Source organism: Cynocephalus volans, chromosome 10 (assembly GCF_027409185.1).
Source record: "Cynocephalus volans isolate mCynVol1 chromosome 10, mCynVol1.pri, whole genome shotgun sequence".
NCBI classification, from domain to species: Eukaryota; Metazoa; Chordata; class Mammalia; order Dermoptera; family Cynocephalidae; genus Cynocephalus; species Cynocephalus volans.
Window position 1 is genome coordinate 49,937,066 of NC_084469.1, and position 25,636 is coordinate 49,962,701.

The 25,636-nt window shown below is 35.6% G+C and overlaps 1 protein-coding gene across 1 annotated transcript; it reads right to left on the reverse strand.

Moving 5' to 3' along the window:
• Window positions 1–23,526: 23,526 nt before the first annotated feature.
• On the reverse strand, window positions 23,527–24,498 carry LOC134387374 (vomeronasal type-1 receptor 4-like). The gene has a single exon (XM_063109860.1). It carries the CDS (start codon window positions 24,496–24,498, stop codon window positions 23,527–23,529), a length of 972 nt encoding a protein of 323 aa, XP_062965930.1.
• Window positions 24,499–25,636: the final 1,138 nt, after the last annotated feature.

A 25,636-nucleotide genomic window follows, 5' to 3' on the forward strand; every position in this document is an offset into this window, starting at 1 on the left:
CAAATAAAAAACAACCTACACAAAATAACAGTAAAAATGAATTCCACACTATGTAAAAATAGAAAGCAATTGACCATGAGAATGATCCAAAGATGCAAAGCAATTTCAGTACCAAAAACCTCATTTGTATAATTAATCAAAGTAGTAAATTAAGGGAGAAGATACATAAATACCTCCTAGATATGTAAAATTGTGTGATTAAATTCACCATACATTAACGGTTAAAATTTTAATTTGTAGCAATAAAAACAATTAACCTACTAGAACAAAATATCTACAATGTCAACAGTATTATATCGATGGTTAAATTTTGAAATCTTTTCCTTTTAGATAGGATATATGTAATAATATTTGCTAATACCACTTCTAGTTATCTTTTTGGAGAGAGTTTAGTGAAAAGAAAGAATGTAAATTTATGAGAACTGACAATTAAATTACACTATATTTTATCATTGAGATTATATAAATTAAGAGGACAACTATGATAATAGTTAAATTATTTGTATTATCAAGAGAGATCTTCAAGTTTACTGAGAGCAAGGTCAGTAAAAAAGTCATTCGTTCTTACCTATTCCAGCATACAAATGGTTTTAAAACACAATTTTAAGGATGATAACATTTAAGGAGCATAAAGCATGATGAACTTAAAAGTTAATATGTGATAAAAGTGTAAAGTCCCTAGTTGGAAAGAATGTTACAAATTAATCTAAAAGTGATTGATTCAATTTGCAACAAAATAAGTATGCAATAAGGTAAAATACAATGGAGAAAATCTGAAGCTCAGTTGAAGGAAGACAATAACACATTTGGAGAACTATGAGATATTAAAGTGTAAAAAGTATGAAAGATTGAAGAAACTGAAAAAAATATATGGAAGAAAAGAGAAGTAGTGTCAATAAATAAGAAAGAAAGAAAATACACATACATTACAACAGAAAAAATGTTAGAAAGATAAATCTAAAAGAACATTAAAGTCTGTGTAAAAAATAATGGATTGTGGAATGAAGATATAAAAAAGGTCTTTATACCTTCCTCTCATTCTCAAGGCTTTGTGCTGCAGAATATTTTCTAACGGCTGTTGGCTTCAATGTGCAAGTGAAAATCTCAGAAATGCTGGGTGAGACAAGTGGAACATTTTGGAAAGACTGGGTCCAACCAGCAATGACTGTATATCAGAGAAGGGATGGCAGGACTTCCTCTCCCAATGGACATTGATCATCTTTTCACCTGCTGTTTCAATGACCTTGTTTATTGTGCATCATGTTGATGCACCCGGAGGAGCAACAAATCACTCTCCCAGATGCAAAATGATTCTCCTGGTAAATTTATTAGGTTATTAACTAAAGCGAAGTCCATTTTTGAAGACGCATGTTATCCCAAGTTAAAACTACATTATAAAGTAAACTTCAGGATCTAGAAAGTTATTAAAAGTTAGCTTTCTCCCAGCTGAAAAAAATTACCACAACTTTTGATATAATTTGATCACTGAACAGCACCCCAGAGAACACACTCACTGTTTCACTGGAAGCTATTGTGCCTCCTGCTTTCACGGTGTGTTTTAACTTCCTTTACATTCCCCAAAGCCACTACATAATTCAGTGCATTGAGTTTTATTGTAGCTGTACCATCACTGATTTCACTCAGGATTGTAACACACATGGTTTACTATGGAGCATTTTTCTCATTTTAAAATTTCTTGCCACAATGTAGAGATTGGAATAGCTCCAAAACCTTTACTGTTAAACTTTTCAGATATAATATGTGATGCAAAATAAATAATATGAAAATGATATATTTATCTACAACACAGGTAAATAAATAGAATATTGTAAATATCTTTGAACAGCTACAACTATGACATTTTAAAAAATTAATATATTTGATTATTTTCTTCAGAGTAAAAACTCCTGTGGTTTATATTTGCATTTAATGCCTATGCAGGTTTTGATTTAAAAATATATAATATTTGGGTTTTCATGTATTTTCACATTGTATGGATGGCATTATATTCTGTAAACTCTTAAGAAACATATATTTATCTAAATAATAATTTTTAAATTGAAGCATAATTGATTATGCATATGTTGGGGGTAGGTTTTAATACCAAGAAATAGGTACTATATGAGATGATCAAATCAGGATAATTAGTAAACTCACCATTACAAAATGTGGTCATTCTTCACATCCCTTTACCAATTTCTCACTAGCTGCCCTCCCTGACACTCCTTTGCAACTCTAGGAACCACTGTCCTGTTATCTCCTTTTGAAAGTTCAATGAATTACTGTGATTGATGTTTCTTTCTTTCTTCTGCTACCAATTATGAGTGAGGATGTGCAGTATTTCTCTTTCTGTACCTGGTGAAATTCACTTAACATAATTTTCTCTAAGTTCATCCATGTTGCTGTAAATGGAAGAATTTCGGTTTTTTTTTTTTTTTTTTTTTTCCTGCCAAAGTGGTATTCCATTCTGTATATATACCTCATTTTCCTTATCAGGTAATCCATTGATGGGCATTTAGGTTGGTTCCAACCCCTGGCTACAGTAAATAAAGCTGCAATAAACATGGGAGTGCAGGTATCTCTTCAACATGGTGATTTCCATTCCTTTGGGTACATACCCAGAAATTGGATTGCCGTATTGTATGGCAGTTCCATCTATAATTGTTTGAGGAACTTCCATACCATTTTTCCATAGTGGTTGCACTAATTTACAGTCCCACCAACAGTGTAGGAGGGCTCCCCTTTGTCTGATCCTTGCCCTGAGTATTTGTTATTCTCTGGCTTTTTGATTATAGCCAGTGTAATTGGAATAAATGGTATCTCAATGTGGTCTTGATTTGCATTTCCCTAATGCTTAATGATCCTGAGCATTTTTTCCTGTGTCTGCTAGCCATGTGTATATCTTCCTTTGAGAACTGCCTATTCAGGTGCTTTGCCAGTTTTTAAATCAGATTACTTGATATTTTAATGTTAAATTTTTTTTAAAAAATTTGTTTTCAAAACGGATTATTTGTTTAAAATGTTAAATAATAAAGCTGAAAACATATAAATTCAGATCAGGCTTTATTAAAATACACACATACCCTTTGCAAAATTATTAAAGGTTCAATTAAACAGATGCTTTAAATAAAATAAAGTACTGTTTGTGGACATTTTTGTCTAATAACTAAATCAGTGTAGTGTAGTGTTTAAAATTACAGTTGAAAAGTTTACTGACTTGGAAGTCAATTTTTCAGTCTTCCGCTGCTACCCAATATGAAGCTACCATGCTGGCTTGGATAGGATTATTTTGGTTATGTTACTGAAAGCTCCAATTACAAATCTAGCTTTCTACACTATGAACACAGAGTAGGGAACCCTCCTACATTGTTGGTGGGAATGTAAATTGGTAAAGTCATTGTGGAAAACAGTATGGAGTTTCTTCAGAGAATTAAAATGATGTTTATGTAATATTCTAGTTTTTTGTTTTCATTTCAAAAAGGTTCACATCATTTTCCTCAAAATAGATTCTATCTCAAGAAACCAAGTTCTTCGCTCACATAAGAAGAGTCTCTGCATGCATTTAACATTTATTGTAGAAGGCAGCAATGAAATCACATCTTCAGGCTCCACATGTAATTTTAGTTCTCTTGCTATTTCCACCACATCGGAACTTACTTTCTCCACTAAAGTCTTGAACTCCTCAAAGCTATCTATAGGGTTGGAATCAACTTCTTACAAACTCCCATTACTGTTGCTATTTTGACTTCTTCCCATGAATTATGAATCTTTCTTCGGTTTGTTTATTTACTAATATTAATTTTTGCATTCTAAGATATTGCAGAGCAGATAGTGGGGAGGGGGTGAGGGGAAGCAGGAAGGAAATAGGGTGGGAGAAGGAGGAAGGGGGATGAGGTTGAGGCCTATGGCACCCCCGTGATTCCTGCAGGGGAGACCAGGGTGCGTCCAGTGATGACTTGGTCACTGATGGGCTGGTTTCAGGAGTCAGGATGATGTGGTTGAAGCCCTCAGACTCCCATCACCCTGACTCAGAAGAACAGGGGACTTCCAGTGCTGGCTCGGTGGTCATCACCAGGATGGTTGCAGATGTCAAGGGTGTGTGACTGAAACGCTTAGCCCCCTGCTGCCCTTGCTCAGGAGCCCAGGGTGCTTCCTGCAGCCAGGTGGTGGTCACCACTTGGCTGGTTGTGGATGTCGGGAACATGGCTTAGAGCCCTGGCTCTCCCCACTTCTTGGCTTGGGAGCCCTGGTGACTTCTGGCCCCTTTATTTTTTGTATGTGTTCTTTGGTGATGTGAGAACTTTGCTAGTTGATATCAAACTTTGTCCCTCGTCTGTGGGTGTTTTCTGTTTTCTTTCAGTTCTGTGCTGGATTATTTACTGTTCCCATTACTTAAACTCTGCACTAGAAATAAATTATTGTCATTTGCTTACTTCTAAAATGGGGGAGGTTTCTGTGGGGATAAGCACTTGAGCCCTGTGCTTGAGCTAAATTGCTGCTTTGCTGCTGATTCCCTGGGGAAGGTTTTTTGAGCAACGCAGGTTTTAATTGTTGACCTTGTATGTACTTCCAGGTCATGTGAGTTCTGGTGCACCTGGGTTGTGTGGAAACTCTTGTCTGGGTCTGATACTTTTCATCAAACTGCACCCCCTGCAGATCTGTATTCCTGACCCGTCTCCACTGAGGGGTCCTCTGCTGATGGCGGGAATATCAGCTGTCCATGCTGTACCCCAGTGGTCCCCCAGTGGGCTCATCTCCCCTACTGCCCATACTCCAAACACTTCCCATGGGACATGCCATGCACTGGTCCCTTATGGTGACTCACCAGCCACTGAGTGGCTCCTTTTTTTCAGCTGTTGTGGCTCCTTGCTCCTTTGTTCGGTCTTGGGGGCATGCAAGGCCATTTTATCCCGTGCCACCTCCACACACCTTCATACAAAGGGCACAGCTGTGGCTTTTACCAACTCTTGCTCCATGTGCCCACCAGATCCAGCTTGAACCAGCTAGGATATGAAATGGTGGGAGCAATCCTTTATTTCTCTCACTGTGGCTTCTCCTGCCTTCATGAAATTCAGAGGTCTCTCCTCTTGTTCCCCTCAGCTTCAGTGACCCCATCTTGGCTGCCATTGCTTTTTAATAGTGGTAATGGTTTATTTGTGGGAGAGAGTGACTCTGGGGATTATCACTTCCACCATCTTGACTGGAACATGAATGTTCTTAATGGCATCTAGAATGGAAAATTCTTTTCAGAAGTTTTTCAACTTACTTGGCTCAGATCCATCAGAGGAGTAACTATCAGCAACAGCTATAACCTTACAAAATGTATTTCTTAAATAATAAGACTTAAAAGTCAAAACTACTTTTTGATCCATTGGCTGCAGCATGAGCGTTGTGTTAGCAGACACAGAAACAACATTAATCTAATTGGACATCTTTACTAGAACTTTTAGGCATTGTCAATGAGCACAAATGTTTTGAAATGAATTTTTATTCCTGAGCAGCAGGCCTCAACAGTAGTTTAAAATATTCAGCACTCACTGCTTCAGCTTACATTTTTAATTTGTGGGAACAGCTTCTTTCATTAAGCCTCGTGAATCAACTTCTGCTGGCTTAAAATGCTTCTTCTGCAGCTTCCTCACCTCTTTCAGCCTTCACAGAGTTGAAGAGAGTTGAGGCCTTTGTCTGGATTATGATTTGTTTTAATGGAATGTTCTGGCTGGTTTGATCGTCTATCCATATCACTAAAACTTTCTGCATATGAGCAAAAAGCCTGTTTTCCTTTCTTCTCATCTGTGTGTGCACTGGAATATCCCTTTTGATTTCATTCAAAAACTTCTTCATTGCATTCACAGCTTAGCTAACTGTTTGGCACAAGACGCCTAGCTTTCAGCCTATCTGGCATGTCTAGCCTTTTGACATGTCTTCCTCACTAAGCTTAATTATTTCTGGCTTTTCATTTAACATGAAACACTTACAGGATACTGTATAGTTATTAATTGGCCCAACTTTAATATTGTTGTTTCTCAGCAAATAGAAAAGTCCAAAAAGAGAGACAGATATGGGGGAACAACCAGCCAGTATGACAGTCAGAACACACGTAGCATTTATTGATTAATTTTGCCATTATATGTAAGCACTGCACATGGTGTGCCAAATATTTACAACAGTAACACCAAAGATCACTAATCACAGAACACCAGAACAGATATTATAAATAGTAAAACTGAAATATCATGAGATTTGCCAAAATTTGACACAGAGACACAAAATAAGCACATGCTGTAGGCAAAGTGGCACTCATAGACCTTTTTGACACATAAATGCCACAAATTTCAGTTTGTAAAAACTGTGGTATCTGTGAAGTACAATAAAGTAAAGTGCAGTAAAATGAGGTATGTATGTACTGTGAAAATCCTAATGCAAAAAAAGATTAAGTGACTATATGGATATGAGACAAACTGAACCTAAAGACCACTACATGATTTTTAGGACTTGCATATCCTGTGCAGAAGACATAGAAAACGGAAGATGACAAACTACAAGCTAACAAAGAGAAGGCTGGTATTCCTTCAATAATATTAAACAAAAACACTTTAAGTTACCAGTTTTAATGTATTTATATAAGACCATTTTAGTAATAATAAAAATTAAAAGTTAAAAATTTTTGTATACAAACTATATAGCAGCAATATACATAATGTAAAAGATAGACAATTAAAGGAAGACAGAACATCCACATTAGTAGCAGGATATTTTATTTTGTAGTATTTTTAATTTAATTTTTTAAATCAATATACAATGTAGTTGATTTTCACGTCCCTTTACTGATTCCTCCCTCCCCCTCCTTCTCCCCCACCATCAACATCATATCTGTTCACTTGTCTTAACAAGTTCAAGGAATCGTGATCGTTGGGTCCTCTTCCCTGTTCCCCTGATCGTTTGTGTATTTATTTATTTATCTTTAGCTCTCACAAATAAGTGAGAACATGTGGTATTTCTCTTTCTGTGCCTGACTTATTTCACTTAATATAATTTTTTATAGGTCCATCCATGTTCTGGGAATGGTAGTATTTCATTCTTTTTTTATAGCAGAGTAGAATTCCATTGTGCATATATACCATATTTTCTGTATCCACTCATCTGATGATGGGCATTTAGGCTGGTTCCAACTCTTGGCTGTTGTAAATAGTGCTGCAGTAAATATTGGAATACAGGTATCCCTTTGGCATGATGATTTCCACTCCTCTGGGTATATTCCCAGCAGTGGAATTGCTGGGTCATATGGTAGATTTACCTGTAATTGTTTGAGGAACCTCGAAACCATTTTGAAGTTACTCCAACAGTGCTGGAGAGCTCTATTTTCCCCGCAACCTCATCAACATTTATCATTCTCAATCTTCTGTATTAGCCATCTGACAGGAATGAGATGGTATCTCAAAGTGGTTTTGATTTGCATTATCTGAATGCTGCATAATGGTGAGCATTTTTTCACGTGTTTGTTGACCATTTGTACGTCTTCCTTTGAGAAATGCCTGTTCACCTCCTTTGCCTATTTTTTAATTGTTACTCTTTTTTTTTTTTTTTTTGCTGTAAGTTGTTTGAGTTCCATGTATATTCTAGATATTAATCCTTTGTCAGATGTATATTTTACAAATATTTTCTATCACTCTATTTGTTCTGTTTTCACTCTGCTCTTTCTTTTTCTGTGAAGAAGCTTTTTAGTTCAATCTAATCCCATTTGTTTATTTATCCTTTGCTTGCCTGTGCTTTTGGGGTCATATTCATGAAGTCTGTACCCACTCCTATTTTCTGGACTGTTTCTCCTATGTTTTCCTTAAGGAGTTTTATTGTTTCAAGGTGTATATTTAATTCTTTAATCCATTTTGAGTTAATTTTGATATATGTTTAGGTATGGGTCTAGTTTCATTCACCTCCCTATGGACGTCGAGTTTTCCCAGCACCATTTGCTGAAGAGGCAGTCTCTTCCCCAGTGTGTAGACTTGGTTCCTTTGTCAAAGATCAGATGGCTGTAGGTGTATGGTTTTTTTTCTAGATTCTCTCTTCTATTCCATTGATCCATGTGTATGTGTTTATGCTGGTATCATGCTGTTTTGGTTATTATAGCTTTGTAGTATAGTTTAAAGTAAGATAGTATTATGCTTCCAGCTTTATATTTTTTTGCTCAGATTGCTTTGGCTACTCGTGGTATTTTTTTATTCCATATAAATTTTAGGATTTTTTTTCCATTTCAGAGAAAAATGTTATTGGAATTTTTTGATTCAGGATGCTCAAAGATCCCCAACATATGCAACCCCAAAAGGTCCTCTCCATGACACGTTATAGTCAAATTGGCAAAACTCAAAGACAAAAAAAGAATCTTAAAAGCTACAAGAGAGAATCATCAAGTCACTTATAAGACAATGGGATATTTTAATCAAAATCTTTTAGTAACTTTCAAAACCAGTATGCAAAATATCATTGACAATATAAGAAACTTGAGAAAATCAATGTATACTCTCAAACTAACTTCCATAAAAACAACACACACAGTCAGTATAAATTTCCCATCTTTCGTCCCCAGGCACATATGTACCAAGTAATAAATATAGTCATACAGGAAGCAGTTCACTGAGTGTCAGTAAATTTCAAGAGTTGAATTTAGCAAAATAATAGATCTTAACACAATTATAAGTTATAAATAAAAATAGAAAAAAAACTGATTTCCCAATATGTTCAAAACATACCATTAACTTTTAGTAAACGTTTAGGAAAAAAGAAAAATCCCTTATAAAAATGAATTATGAAATCTCTATTATGGAAATAAATACAAAGACTAGATTAAAAACTTAACAAAAAATGATGGAAAAAAACAGCAAAATAAATCTTTAAAAAACTAAAGAGAATTGATACAGGCACAAGTAGAATAAGACAACCAAAAATAGAAAGGAAAACAAAGTAAAAACTCAGTTACTTGTAAAGAATAATAATATGCAAATATACTAATTATCCTCATTTGAGCATCACAAATTACACACAGGTATTGTATTCAATGCTGCACCACACTCATGTGTATAGTCAATTATGTTTAAATAAATAAATAAGTAAAAGTGTTGCTAAATACTCAATTAAAAATTTTTTTAATTTAATTTTATTTTGTCAATACGCAATGTGGTTGATTATTGTGGCCCATTACCGAAACCTCCCTCCCTCCTCCCTCTCCTCCCTCCCCTGCAACGATGTTCTTTCTGTTTGCTTGTTGTATCAACATCAAGGAATTGTAATTGTTGTGTCTTTTTCCCTCCCCCCCCCAGGTTATTTGTGTATTTATTTATTTATTTTTAGCTCCCACAAATAAGTGAGAACATGTGATATTTCTCTTTTGTGCCTGACTTTTTTCACTTAATATAATTCTACCTAGGTCCATCCATGTTGTTGCAAATGGCAGTATTTCATGCTTTTTTATAGCAGAGTTCAATTCCATTGTGTAGACCTACCATATATTCCATATCCACTCATCTGATGATGGACATTTGGGCTCATTCTAGCCCTTAGCTATTGTAAAGAGTGCTGCAATGAACATCGGAGAACAGGTATATCTTTGACTTCATTATTTCCATTCCTCTGGGTATATTCCCAGCAGTGGGATAGCTGGGTCATATGATAGAACTGCAATTGTTTGAGGAAGCTCCATACCATTTTCCATAGAGGATACACCATTTTGCATCCCACCAACAATGTATGAGAGTTCCTTTTTCTCCACAACCTCGCCAGCATTTATCATTCACAGTCTTTTGGATATTAGCCATCCTAACTGGGGTGAGATGGTATCTCAGTGTGGTTTTGATTTGCATTTCCCGAATGCTGAGTGATGGTGAGCATTTTTTCATGCGTCTGTTGGCCATTCATATATCTTCCTTTGAGAAATGCCTATTTAGCTCTTTGGCCCATTTTTTAATTGGGTTACTTGTTTTTTTGTTATAAAGTGGTTTGAGTTCCTTGTATATTCTGGATATTAATCCTTCGTCAGATGTATACTTTGCAAATTTTTTCTCCCACTCTGTTTGTTCTCTTTTAACTCTGTTAATTGTTTCTTTTGTTGTGCAGAAGCTTTTTAGTTTGACATAGTCCCATTTATTTATTTTTCCTTTGGTTGCCCATGCTTTTGGGGTCATGTTCATGAAGTCTGTACCCAGTCCTACTTCCTGAAGTGTTTCTCCTATCTTTTCTTTAACAAGTTTTATTGTATCAGAGTGTATATTTAATTCTTTAATCCATTTTGATTTGACTTTAAAGTATGGTGAGATGTATGGGTTTAGTTTCATTCTCCCACATATGGATATCCACTAAACCCAGGATGATTTGCTGAAGAGGCAGTCTCTTCCCCTGGGTATAGGCTGGTGTCTTTGTCAAAGATCAGATGGCTGTAGGTGTGTGGGTTATTTTCTGGATTCTCTATTCTATTCCATTGATCAGGGTGTCTGTTTTATGCCAGTACCATGCTGTTTTGGTTACTATAACTTTCTAGTATAGTTTAAATTCAGGTAGTGTTATGCCTCCAGCTTTATTTTTTTTTGCTCAGAATTGCTTTGGCTATGCATGGTCTTTTGTTATTCCCCATAGATGTCTGAATAGTTTTTTCTATTTCAGAGAAAAATATCATTGGAATTTTGATGGGGATTGCATTGAATTTGTATATCACTTTGTGTAGTATGGACATTTTCACAATATTGATTCTTCCAATACAAGAACATGGGATATCTTTCCATCTTCTTGTGTCTTCTTTCATTTCTCGCAGCAGTGGTTTCTAGTTCTCATTATAGAGATTTTTCACCTCTGTGGTTAACTCTATTCTTAATTATTTTATTTTTTGGTGGCTATTGTAAATGGGAAAGCTTTCTTGATTTCTCTTTCTGCATGTTCACTATTGCAGAATAGAAATGCTACTGATTTTTGTGTGTTGATTTTGTATCTTTCTACTTTGCTGAAATCATTTATAAATTCCAAGAGTTTTTTTGTAGAGGCTTTAGGCTGTTTGATATATAGGATCATGTCATCTGCAAACAGGGACAGCTTGAAATCATCTTTTCCAATCTGGATGCCCTTTATTTCCTTCTCTGATTGCTCTGGCTAGTACTTCCAACACTATGTTGAATAGGAATGGTGAGAGTGGGCATCCTTGTCTAGTTCCTGTTCTTAAAGGAAAAGTTTTCAGCTTTTCCCCATTCAAGATGATATTGTTAGTGGGTTTATCATATATGGATTTTATTATGTTGAGATACTTTCCCTCTATACCTAACTTATAGTGAGTCTTTATAATGAATGTGTGAATTTTATCAAATGCTTTTTCAGCATTGATAGAGTTGATTATATGGTCCTTGTGTTTGATTTTATTGATATGGTGTATCACATTTATTGATTTGCATATGTTGAACCAGCCTTGCATCCCTGGGATGAATCTGTCTTGATCATGGTGTATAATTTTGCATATGGGTTGCTGTATTCTGTTAGCTAGTATTTTATTGAGGATTTTTGCATCTATTTTCATCAAGAGTGTCTGCCTGTAGTTTTCTTTTTTAGTTGTATCTTTTCCTGGTTTTGCTATCAGGGTGATGTTTGCTTCATAGAGTTTGGGAGAATTGCCTCTGTTTCAATGTTTTGTAATAGTTTGTAGAGAGTAGGTCTCAATTCCTCTTTGAATGTTTGGTAGAATTCTGCTGTGAGTCCATCTGGTCCTGGCCTTTTCTTTGTTGGGGGCATTCTGATAACAGCTTCAATATCTTTTATTGTTCTTGGTCTGTTCAGATTTTCTACATATTCTTGGCTCAGTTTTGGTAGTTTGTGTGTGTCCAGAGATTTATCCTTTTCCTCCATATTTTCAAACCAACTTTCTGTTTCATTGATTTTTTGTATTTTTTTCATGTTTCTATTGCATTCAGTTCTGCTCTGATCTTAATTATTTATTTTCATCTACGCACTTTAGGTTTGGATTGTTCTTGTTTTTGTAGATCTTTATGGTGAAGTGTTAGGTTATTTTTTTGCCATCTTTCCATTCTTATGAAGTAAGCATTTAATGTGATAAATTTCCCCCTTAATAGTGCTTTTATAGTATCTCACAGGTTTTGGTATGATGTATCATTATTTTCATAAGTTGCAAGAAATTTTTTGATTTCCTGTTTAATTTGTTCTTTGACCCACATGTCATTAAGTAGAACATTGTTTAATTTTCATGAGTTTGTAGAGTTTTCAGAGTTTCATTCAATCAATCAATTATTGATTTCTAATATTAATCCATTGTGATCAGAAAAAATACATGGAACAATTTCAATTATTTTGAATTTGTTAAGACTTGCTTTGTCACCTAACATGTGGTCTATCCTGGAGAATGTTCCATGTGCTGATGAGAAGAATGAGTATTTTGAGGCTGTTGGATGGAATGTTCTGTAGACATCTGCCAAGTCCAATTGATCTAAAGCATTGTTTAGATCTTGTGTTTCTCTCCTGATTTTTTGCCTAGATGATCTGTCCTATGATGAGAGTAGGTGTTCAGGTCCCCCACTATTATGGTATTAGTGTCTACCTCTTTTTTTAGATCCAATATTGTTTCCTTTGTAAATATCACTGCTACAACATTGGGTGCATGCATATTTATGATTGTTATGTTTCCTTGATGGATAGATCCTTTAATCATTATATATTTGCCACCTTTAGCGCTATAAATGGTTTTCATTTTCAAGTCTATTTTATCTGATATTAGAATAGCTACTTCAGCTCATTTTTCATTTCTACTTCCATGATATATGTTTTTTCATCCTTTCACTCTCGGTCTCTGTGTGAATTTACAGGCCAAGTGATTTTCTTGGAGACAGCATATTGTTGGGTCCATCATTTTAATACCATAGTCTGTGTCTTTTCAGTGGGGAATTTCATCCCTTTACATTCAGAGTTATTATTGAAAGGTTTTGACTTACTCCTAGCCTTATACTGATTTTTGTTTAGATGTCTTAAGTATCTTTTGTTCCTCTCTTTCAAATTTTCTGTTTGTCTTCTGTATTTATTTGTTTCTTGGGGTGATAGATAAACTATTTTTTTCTCTTTTGTTAGCATTTTGTTTTGCTTTTAGGTATTGCTCTTTCTTGTGTATTCATGGCAGCAATGGTTGTTTTTGAGGTATCTAACTTAGTACTTCCTTGAGAATTTCTTGTAGGGCTGGTCGTGTGGTAGTGAACTCCCACAGTTTTTGTTTTTCTGCAAAATATACTATTTGTCCTTCATTTCTGAAGGAGAGCCTTGCTGGGTAAAGTATTCTTGGCTGGCAATTTTTGTCCTTTAGTGTTTTGAATACATCATCCTGTTCTTTTCTGGCTTTTTGAGTTTCTGATGAAAAGTCTGATGTTATTCTGATTGGGGCTCCCACATAGGTGACTTGCCACTTCTCTTTTGCAGCTTTTAAGATTCTCTCTTTGTCTTTTAGTTTTGTCAGTTTGATTATCACATATCTTGGAGAGGACCTTTTTGGGTTGAATGTGTTTGGTGATCTTTGGGCTTCCTGATTCTGGGGATCTGTAACTTTCCCTATATCTGGGAAATTTTCTGCTATCATCTCATTGAATATGTTTTCAATGACATTTCCTTTTTCTTCCCCTTCTGGAATACCCATGATTCGGATATTTGAGCACTTAAGGTTGTCAGTTGTCTCTCTCAGATTTTCTTCAATTTTTAAAATTCTTTTTTCTTGTCTGCCTGTGATAATTTAAACAGTCTGTGTTTGAGATCAGATATTCTCTCTTCTGCTTGTTCAAGTCTGCTGGTTAAACTCTCTGCTCTGTTTTTTATTTCACTGAATGAATCCTTCAGCTCCATTGGCTCAGCTACATTCTTTTTCAAGGCATTGATTTCTTAGTACCTTTCTTCTTTCAGATCCTGTATATTTTTTCTCAATTCATTGTGTTGTCTCACTGAGTTTTCTTGTATCTCATTTCGTTTCCTTGGAATAGTTACTCTAAATTCCTTGTCTGTCATTTCAAAGACTTCCTGTTTTATAGGATCTAGCACTTGAACATTATTAATTTCCTTTGGTGGCAATGTACTTTCTTGATTTTTCATATTTCTGGTTACTTTACTTTGGTGTTTTGGCATCATGGCTGGGGGTATCAAAGTCCACTCATTTCACCCTGATGTCTGGCTTAGATCCTGAAGGGACTGCTGCTTCTGGACAGTAGAAACAAGCCTGGACTGGAAGCCCCACCCCACCTGCTTTCACGAGATGGTCAGGCTAAGTACATGGGGGCCTGGGGCCTCTCAATTTACTCACAGAGACAGGATGGCCTGGGCCAGAAATCCAACCCCACCTTTCTTCACTGGCTAACCTGGTTTGGGGCTTGGGAGCCTGGAGGATCTCCAGTCACTCACAGTGATGGGACTGCCTGTGCTGGAAGTCCCACCCTGGCTCTGCCTGCCTTCTCTGGCAGGCAGGCTTGGGTTGTGTGAGCCCAGAAGCTCTAATGTCTCTCTATGTAATGGGGAGCAACCTGAACTGTTGTCCCACAATGGAAGGCTCCTGTCTGCTCCAGCACAGATTTCGGGTCCTCCATCGCTGCTCCTCAAAAGCTGCAAATTGCTCACTCTGTGGGAAAGAGCAACACCATGAACTGACTACTCTGCCATCTTGACCAGAACTGCGATATTAACTCCTCTTTAAAAGTGTGATAGAATTCAGCTGTAAAACCATCCAGACCCAGACTTTTCTTTGCTGGAATATTGTTAATTGCCACTTCAGTCTCCTTGCTTGTTATTGGTCTGTTCAGGTTTTCAGTCTCTCTTTGGTTCAGTCTTGACAGTTTGTATATGTCAAGAAACTCATCCATATCTTCCATATTTTTGTATTTGTTTTCATACACTTTTTTATTATAGTCTCTAATGATTCTTCATATTTCTGTGGTATCTGTTGTAATATCTCCCTTTTCACTTCTGATTTGTGTTATTTAGGTCTTCTGTCTTTTTCAATAACATAGCTAATAGTTTGTCTATTTTATTTACCTTTTTGTTTCATTGATCTTTTCTATTGTTTTGTGGGTCTCTATTTCATTTAGTTCTGCTCTGCTCTTAATTATTTCTTTCTATCTAGTACTTTTAGGTTTGGATTGTTGTTTTTCAAGTCTTTGAGGCACAGTGTTAGGTCATTTATTTGAAATCTTTCCATTCTTTTGATATAAGCATTTATTTCAATAAATTTGCCATTTAGTACTGCTTTTGTAGTATCCCACAGGTTTTGGTATGATATGTCTTTATTTTCCCTAGTTTCTAGAAATTTTTGATTTCCTGTTTAATTTCTTGGACCCATAGGTCTTTCAGGAGACTATTATTTAATTTCCATGTATTTGCATAGCTTCCGGCAGTTTCCTTATTGTTTATCTCCACTTTTAGTCCACTGTGGTCTGAAAAGATTGTTGCAATGATTTCAATTTTTAAAAATTTACTGAGACTAGATTTGTGACCTAATATGTGGTCTATCCTGGAGAATGTACCATGGGCTGATGAGAAGAAAGTGTATTCTTTAGCTTTTGGGTGAAATGTTCTGTATATATCTGCCAAATCCAGTTGGTCGAGCGTGTAGATTAAATCCTGTCTCTTTGTTGACTTGTTGCCTGGAGGTCCTGTTCCATACTGAGAGAGGGTTGTTCAGATCACTCACCATTAATGTATTAGGCCATATCTCCTTCTGTAGGTCTTAGAGTGTTTGCTTAATATATCTGGGTGCTCTGGTATTTGTTGCATACATGTTTATGATTGTTATGTCTTCTAGCTGGATAGTTCCCTTTATCATTATATAATGGCCATCTTAGTATTTTTTTAATGGTTTTGGTTTAAAGTCTATTTTGTCTGATATAAGAATAGCTACTCCTGCTTGTTTTTGGTTTCCATTTGCTTGGTATATCTTTATCTATCCCTTCACTTTTAGCCTATGAGTGTCTTTAGAGGTGACGTGGGTCTCTTGAAGACAGCACATACTTAGGTCTAGCTTTTTAAGCCAGTCAGTTCATCCATTTCTTTGAATGGGGAGTTTAGTCCTTTCACATTCAGGTAGTTATTGAGAAGTGTTGTTTAATTCCTGTCATTTAATTGCTACTTGTATAGGTGGTTTAAATATCTTTTGATCATTATATCCACTTTTATTTCTCTTCTTCAATGTTAGTTGGGAATTTAAGGCAGAGTGATTTAGCCTCTTTCTCTTTCTTGCTGGCATTTTTGTTTTAACTGTGGATTTTTTCTCCTTCTTGTGTATTTGTGATAGTGGTCACCATTATTCAGATTCCAGATGAATGTCTCCCTTGAGAATTTCTTTCCAGGCTGGTCGTGTGATCGTGAACTCCCACAACTTTTGTTTGTCTGGGAAATACACTATTTCTCCCTCATTTATGAGGGAGAGGCTTGCAGGGTAAAGAATTCTTGGTTTGCAATTTTTTCCTTTTAGTATTTTTAACTTCTCATTTGCTTTTCTTCTGGTCTGCAGGGTTTGGGTTGTGAATTCTCCTGTTATTTGATGGGGGCTCCCCTATAAGTGACCTGACACTTTTCTCTTGCTGCTTGAAGAATTCTTTCTTTGTCTTTGAACTTTAATGGCTTTAAACCCTGTTGTCTGATTAACTTTGGGAAAAAATAATTTTCCTACTTTAGCCTTAATGTTCAAAGAAAGTTAAAATTGGTATAATGATACCTAACCCTCTTTATTTGCCAGCACTTAGTCTTTGACTCATGGTATTCCTTGAGCTCTCAAATAAGAAAAACAAATCTATCCACAAACATGAATACTGACCAACTTTACAAATTAAAAATTTTAAATTGATTGAGATGTGTTTTTCTCATTGGATTTGGGAAACAATTAAATTTTGATACTTTATCCTACAGATGTCATAATGTTTTGGGCAATCTCATTTTTACACTGAGAAATTGTACTGTGAAAGCCTTTGGTAATTTATTTAGAAATGCTCCATTTTGAAATAGGACAATACACTTTCAATCAGTAATTTCATATACGGTAGTTTAGCACCATTAGAAAACATGTGCAACTGTATGTATGGAAGTATTTCTTGGCAGGGTACCCATATTGAGAAATGAGGAGGCATCAAATGTTGTATAATAGAGGAGGACCTAAACAAGTTTTAGGGTTTTAGCTATATGGCCTATGATGCCCCATTAGCTGCAATGAAATGATGTCTCAGTGCGGTTTGCTTTATATTTCCTTGATGATAAGTGATGTTCAGCATTTTTGTGCCTGTTGGAAACAGTATGGAAGTTACTCTTACAGCTACAGATAAAACTACAATACCATCTAGTAATCCTTCTTCTCGGAAAACACCCAGAAGAATGGAAATAATCATGTTGAAGGGACACCTGCACTACCATGATTATCGCAACTCTATTTACAACTGAGAGTCAACTGGATAAGAAAAATATTTGATACATACAAAATTTAATACTACTCAACCATATAAAGAAAAAGGAAATTCTACCATTCACAGCACCATAGTTGAGCATGGAGAAAATTATGTTAAATAAAAAATCCAGGCACGGAAAGGAAATACCGCATGTCCTCACTCATAAGTGGCAGATAAAGAAAAAAGAGAGACCACAATAATATTTTGAGCTCTCAGAGGGAAAGAACAGACATATAATTACTCTAACCAGGAAAGGGAGAGAGGGTTATGGAGTAATAGGGTAAGGGACACAAAGGGTAATTATGATTTCTAATGATGAACATGCTAATGATATTGATTGGATCATCACATACTGTATACAAATACTGATAGTCAACTCTGTACACCATACATATGTATAATCAATTATGTCTAAATTACAAAAAATAAATAAATAGAAAAAAGTCAGAGTGTATTTTTAAACCTGCAGTGTTAAGTTCAGATTCTACCGACCTTGGGTATTATTTCCAGGTGAGCAGACCAGACACAAAATAATGAGAAGCACAGTTCAGGGCTAAATTGTGAGTGAGATCTGCATACACACACCATGGACACAGAATAGAACATGAACATTAAGATAATATTACTTAAGACGCCTAAGAGAGAGCTAAATTGAGACTGAGAAATTATCAAGGAAGAATTTAGGCTAACAATGATGACAGTAGATGGTGTTATTAGCCTAGTTAGTAGATGCCCTTAGGCAGTACTGGCTGGGAAGGGGCACGAGGGAACTGGGAACTGCTGATATTCTGTTTTATGATCTGAGTACTGGTTACATGGTGATGTCCACTGTGAAAATTCATAAATGGAATAACTTTCTGTATATTTCTTGTAATTTAAAATAAGATTATGAAAAAAATTAGTAGATATCTTTGAAGGAGTGGATGCCTAATGCTGAAACCAGGACCTAGCCTGGACAAATACACTAAAGAAAAACTTCAAATTGTATTGATAAAAGTGATGAAACCATGACAGGCAGGAGGGTAGAGAAAGAAGGTGTAGAGCCATCCAGGAGGCATTGCTCATTTGCTAATAAGGAATGTCAGTTCCAGAAATAAAATGGAACTGAAAAGGAAAGACAGTTCCTAAATAATGGAAGACAATTTCAAAGGTGAAGATTGTCTGAACTGCATAACCTAAACTGCACCCAGGTAAAGCAGTTATAAAAACATACTTATTCTTATCAAAGCAGTAGAATTTACACTGTATGAAAGTTTATCTAAGGATAAAACACAAGTTTTAAGACTTCATGGAGAAAGATGAGTTTATTCAAAGGAAAACAAAATTCTGGTGTGGGATATCTCATTTGAATTGCATAAAGCTGGATAATAGTGGGAAAGTGAACCACTGAATGAATAAGATCAAAGCTTATGAATCCTAAGGAAAGTGAGGTTAGATTTCATCAGCCATGGTGGGGAAAAAAATGTATGCAAGGATTTAAACTACTTACTCCTTGAATGATATCACCAATGACGTTAATTGAAGAATGAATTAACTAGAAAAAAGGTTACAAAATAGGGGAAGAATGATAAAAACAAGGAAAACTGACGTTTTGCAAAAAAGTTTGCAAACTAAATACATTTTAAGAAAATGGACCCCGATAGACTGGGAAAGTGTCATGCCATTTCCGATGAGAATTATTGAAATGAAAAGATATTTTATTTGGAATTATAGCAGATTTGATGTAAATAACACCTATATTTGCATATTGATATGGGGGCCATTATGGTTGGATTTATGCAGACATTGAGAGACACCACTGCATTTTATTCTATATTACTAGGTGAAAGTCCTAGAACTCCCACTTCTCTGAATCAGCCCTATTTTTGTAGCTCTTATTATATGTGCCTTTACTTATCCTATTTCATGAAATTCTATATAATCTCACCAGTTATTTTGTTTCATCTCTTTAAGTCACCAGGGCACATGTAATAATGAAAATTGTACCTGAAATACAGAATGTGGGCAATATGCATTAGTTAAATAAATAAAAGTAGACTTTAAGGCAGCACAATTTAATACAAATATAATGCATTTCAAATGTAACTTTAAATTTTCTGGTAGTTGCACCAAAAAGAGCAAAAACAAGCAGATGGAGCAGAACTCATGGAACTGAAGGAGTCATTCAGTGAAATAAGAAACACAACTGAGAGTTTAAGCAGCAGGCAAAAGCAAGCAGAATAAACAATTTCTGATCTTGAAGACAATCTCCTCGAAGTAACTCAAGCATAAAAAAAAGAAAAAGAATATTTTTTAAAAATGAAGAAAATCTAAGAGAGATAGCAGACAACCTTAAGAGCACAAACATCCAAATCATGGGTATTCCGGAAGGGAGGAGAAAGAAAAAGTCATTGAGAACATATTTGATTAAATAATACCAGAAAACTTCCCAGGTATAGGCAGAGACATAGGCCTTCAAATTTAGGAACTTTAAGGATCCCCGATAGATACAATCCAAAAAGGTGACCTCCAAGGGACGTTAGAGTCAAACTGGCAAAACTGAAAGACAAAAGGAGAATCCTAAAAACAGCAAGAGAAAAGCATCAAGTCACCTATAAGTGAGTCCCCATAAGACTAACAGTTGTTTTTTTGAGAAGATAACCGAAATAGACAAGCCATTAGTAGCACAAACTAAAAAAGAAGAGAGAAGACCCAAATAACAAAAATTAGAAATGAAAAAGGAGACGACACAAACAATACCACAGAAATGGAAAGAATCATTAGAGACTATCAAAAACAACTATACAGCAACAAATTTAAAAAACTGAAGGAAATGGATAAATTTCTGGACAAATGCACACTACCAAGACTGAATCCAGAAGAAACAGAAAATCTGAACTGACTGAAAATATATAACACTGAAGAAGTAATCAGGATTCTCCCAACAAAGAAATGCCCAAGAATGAATGGCTTTACTGCTGAATTTTACCAAATCTTAACGAGGAATGAATGCAATCTCTTTTCAAACTACTCCAAAAAATTGAAACAGAGGGTGTTCTCCCAGACTCATTCTATGAGGCCATCAGCACCCTGATACCAAAACCAGACAAAGGTACAAAAAAAAAAGAAAAAGAATACTAAAGGCCAATATCTCTCATGAACATTGATCCAAAAATCCACAATACAATGTTAGCAAATGGAATACAGCAACACATCAACAAAATCATAAACCATGATCAGGTGGGATTCATCCCAGGGATACAAGGATGTTTCAACATATGCAAGTCATTGAATGTGATAAACCAAATCAACAAAATCAAGGACAAAAATTTTATTATCACAGTAGATGCAGAAAAATCATTTAACAAAATTTAACATCTCTTCATGATGAAGACTATCAGCAAAAGAGGTACAGAAGGAAAGTATCTCAACACAATAATAGCTGTATACAACAAACCCACCACTAATATCTTCTGAGTGTGGGAGAAGCTGAAAACTTTTCTCTTCAAAATGGAAATAATGCAAAGATACCCACTCTCACCACTCCTATGTAAATAGTATTGGTAGTAGTACCCAGAGCAATTAGTCAAGAGAAAGAACTAAAAGGTATTCAGACCATAAAAGATGAAGACGAGTTGTCCTTGTTTGCAGATAACATTGTCCTTTAGATAGAAAAGCCTAAAGACTCCACAAAAAAAAGCCTCTTAGAGTTGATAAATGATTTCAGTAAAGTTGCAGGATAAAAGACCAACATGAAATAATTAGTAGCATTTTTATAATTCAAAAATGAGCTACCAGAAAGAACAATTTTTTAAAAAATAGCCCATTTACAATAGTCATACACACATAAAAAACCTAGGAATCAACTTAAACAAGGAGGTGAAAAGATCTCTGCAGCAAGAACTACAAATCACTGTTGAAAGAAATTAAAGAGGACAAAGAAAGATGGAAAGACATTCCCTACTCTTGGACAGTAAGAATTAACATTGTGAAAATGTTCATACTACCAATGTTATCTACACATTCAATACAATCCCCATCAAAATACCAATGATATTCTTTGAGACACAGGGGGGGGAAATCCCTATAATCCTAACATTCATGTGGAACAACAAAAGACCATGAATAGCCAAAGCAATCCTGAGCAAAATTAATAACACTGGAGGCATACCCATACCTGACTTCAAACTATAATACAAAGCTACAGTAACAAAACAGCATGGTATTGGCATAAAATCAGAGATTTGAACCAATGGAACAGAAGGCAAAACACAGAAATCAACCAATGAACATACAGCCAACTGATCTTTGACAAGGCAACAGGAAAGTACATTGGGGACGGTAGACTCTTTAGGAGATAGTGCTGGAAAAACTGGACATCCATATGGAGAAGAAGGAAATTAGACCTGCACCTCTCGCCATATAACAATATCAATTCGAAGTGGTTTAAAGATTTAAACATAAGACTTGAAAGTATAAAACTTCTGAAAGAGAACATAGGGAAAACACTTCAGAAAGTAGGACTGGGCAAAGACTTTATGACTATCATCCCTAAGCACAGGCAACAAAAGGAAAAATAAACAAAGAGGATCATAGCAAACTACAAAGCTTCTGCACAGCAAAAGAAACAATTAACAGAGTAAAAAGTCAACCTACAGAGTGGAGAAAATATTTGCGAACTATGTATCTGACAAAGGATTAATATCCAGAATATACAAGGAATTCAAAAACTTAACAGAAAGAAAACAAATAACCCTATTAACAAATGCTCAATGGAGCTGAATAGGTATTTCTAAAAGGAAGATATACGAATGGTCCACAGACACATGTCAAAATGATCAACATCACTCAGCATCAGGCAAATGCAGATCAAAACCACATTGATAGTGTCAGCCCGTGGCTCACTTGGAAGAGGGTGGTGCTGATAACACCAAGGCCACAGGTTCAGGTCCCTATATAGGGATGGCCAGTTGGCTCATTTGGGAGAGCGTGGTGCTGACAACACCAAGTCAAGGGTTAAGATCCCCTTACTGGTCATCTTTAAAAAAAAAAAAACCAAAAAACACATTGATATATCTTCTCAGCCTAGTTGGTCTGGCTCTTACTAAAGAATAACAAATTCCGGTCAGGATGCCGAGAAAGGGAAACACTCCTACTCTGTTGGTGGGACTGTAAATTGGTGCAGGCACTATGGGAAATGTTATGGGAGTTGTTCAAACAACTACAGATAGATGTGCCATGTGATCGAGCAATTCCACAGCTGGACAAATACACAAAGGAATGGAAGTCATCATGTTGAAGGGGTACCTCGACTCGCATGTTTATTATAGCTCTATTTACAATAGCCAAGAGGTGGAACCAACCTCAATGTCCATCTTCATATGAGTGGATAAAGAAAATGTGGTATATTTACACTATGGTATATGTAGTGTTTTTAAACTACTCTGCCATAACAAAATGAAATACGGCTATTTGCAACAACACGGATGAACGAGCGGAAATCATGCTAAGCGAAATAATGCAGACACAGAAAGAGAAACATCACATGTCCTTATACATAAATGGGAGATAACAAACAAATAAACATGTTAAAAAAAAGAATGAGAGAAACAAAGATGCAATAATAAGTTGAACTTTCAAAAGGAGAAAACAGAACTGAAGTCAGCAGAGGTGGGATGGGGGAGATGAGTGGGTGGAGAGAAGAAATTTCTAAATGGCCAGATAAAATAACTACATTTTATATTGCTGAATATATTAATTATCCTGATTTCAGCATCACATATGGCACACAAATATTGATATTCAAAAGAGTACCCCAGAAATATGTACAATCAGCTATGTTCTAATAAAGAAATTTTAATGAAAAAATTTTAAAAATTCGTTTTATTAGTATATGGATATAATCCTTTACACAACATAATTTAATTTAAAAATGTAATCACTGTGAAATTTACTAACGTGAGATTTCCATACTTTTATGTATAATAAGGTTTCAAAATCAGAATGTTTTCTAAATCCACAGAATATACGAATTCAAACTAGTCTGATTTCAGTGGTGAATAAACCATATGGCTGTTATATATATTTAAATTTTCAAGGCGACCCTTCTTTTTCAAAAGGAAGTAGGAGATGTGAGATTAGTCATTCTATTCTCTTTAAGACGAGGTAATTGTCTTCTTTGAAAGGGAAAAGCAAACTGGGAAAAAATTTTGTTACTTTTCATCAATATGAATGGAAAGATTGTAGGGTAGCATGAAGAAAGAATTCCACTAAACTTTTGCAGTCTTGAGCTTTTCCCAGATCTGTAAAACAAATAAAAGGTCATAACGTTGTTTAAGCAATAAAAGAACACAAACAAGCTTACCAGCACTAGGATAGTGTGGGTGGCTTTGTATTCAGGAGAGGTCTGGGAAGATATGCTGGTGTTGTGAACATGCTGGGTTTTCCTGTGATGTCTGTAGAGGAAAATAACCATGTAGATGCTGGTCCAGATCATGAGGACCACAAATAGGAGGTCACGAATCACAATGGTGCCAGCAAATGATGATGAATCCTGGAATCCAACGTATCTTGTTTCACAGTACACGTGACAATATCCTCGACCAACCATGGTGAAATTGGTACTGGCTCCTACTGTTGTAATGATGTTGATGTAGATCAGCATGTTGATAATCCAGAAGAATAGAAAACATGGAAAAATGCATTTGGAGAGTTTAAATTTAAGCCATGCCCATCTAGAACTATTGGGACAAATAGTGATGGCTTGAAACGTACTCAGGAGTGAGGTAGTACAGATGGAAAGACCCCGGGTAACTCTGTATATATACAAAACTGCTTTACAACCAACATCATCCATGAAATGTCTTACCCCAAAGGAATGTGCGATTTCTGGTATTAGTACAAACATGATGGTCAAGACATTGACCAAGGTCAGGTGTGTGAAAATCCAACCTATGGGCTTCTTCAGGTGAGACTGATTTAATAAGGTGTACATATATAATATAAATAGGAATGAGTTCCCTATGAAACCAAAACAAATCTGAGACAGAAGAAGAAAAGCAAAAACTGTGTCATTTAGAAACATCTTAATGACATTTGAGATGTTTTAATTATCCAGGCCTCCAATGATAAATTAACGTATTATATAGTAAAATAATAAATAATAGAGCATGTGGAAGAATATATTGATTGACAGTTCAGTATGAGAGGAGGATTTTGTAACGTCCAACTCCTTTGTATTTCAGGCCCAGAGGTGGGATTTCCAGTGACTGGATTCCAGAGATTCTTCAGAATCTTAGAGTAAAGTAGTTGGTGTTATGAGGAAGGAGACAGTCAATTACTAATGTCGGCATTCTTGTATATTAGTTACTGTATGTGTTGACCTGTATGAAAGACAAATTTGCATTTTTAAGGCATATTTTCTACAGAGTATCTTACTGAATTTTATCACTCATTAAGATACTCTAAAATTTTTCAATATTTTAACCTTTCTGAAGAACCCTATGCTTCTAACACACAAACAGTAGCATGTATATTTTAATTTATTTCAAAAAGCTTTGATTGCATCCAAAACTCTTTCAAGACAGTAATCATTTTAAACACTCACCTAACATGAGTTTTCCAAGCAAAGCATTTTTACTTTTCCCACCCCAACACATGGATCAACCAGTGGTGTTCAAAAATATTTTTGGTTCATCCATGTTGTTGCAAATGGCAGTATTTCATTCGTTTTTATAGCTGAGTAGTATTCCATTGTGTAGATGTACCACATTTTCCGTATCCACTCATCCGATGATGGGCATTTGGGCTGGTTCCAACCCTTGGCTATTGTAAAGAGTGCTGCGATAAACATTGGGAAACAGGTATATTAAGTGAAACAAGTCAGGCACAGAAAGAGAAATACCACATGTTCTCACTTATTGGTGGGAGCTAAAAATTAATATATAAATTCACACACACACACACACACACACACACACACACACACACACACACACACAAACCGGGGGGGGAGAAGAAGATATAACAACCACAATTATTTGAAGTTGATACGACAAGCAAACAGAAAGGACATTGTTGGGGGGGAGGGGGGAGGGAGAAGGGAGGGAGGTTTTGGTGATGGGGAGCAATAATCAGCCACAATGTATATCGACAAAATAAAATTTAAAAAATATATATATATTTTTTTGGTTCAGACAACTTGATGTACTGCCATTGACATG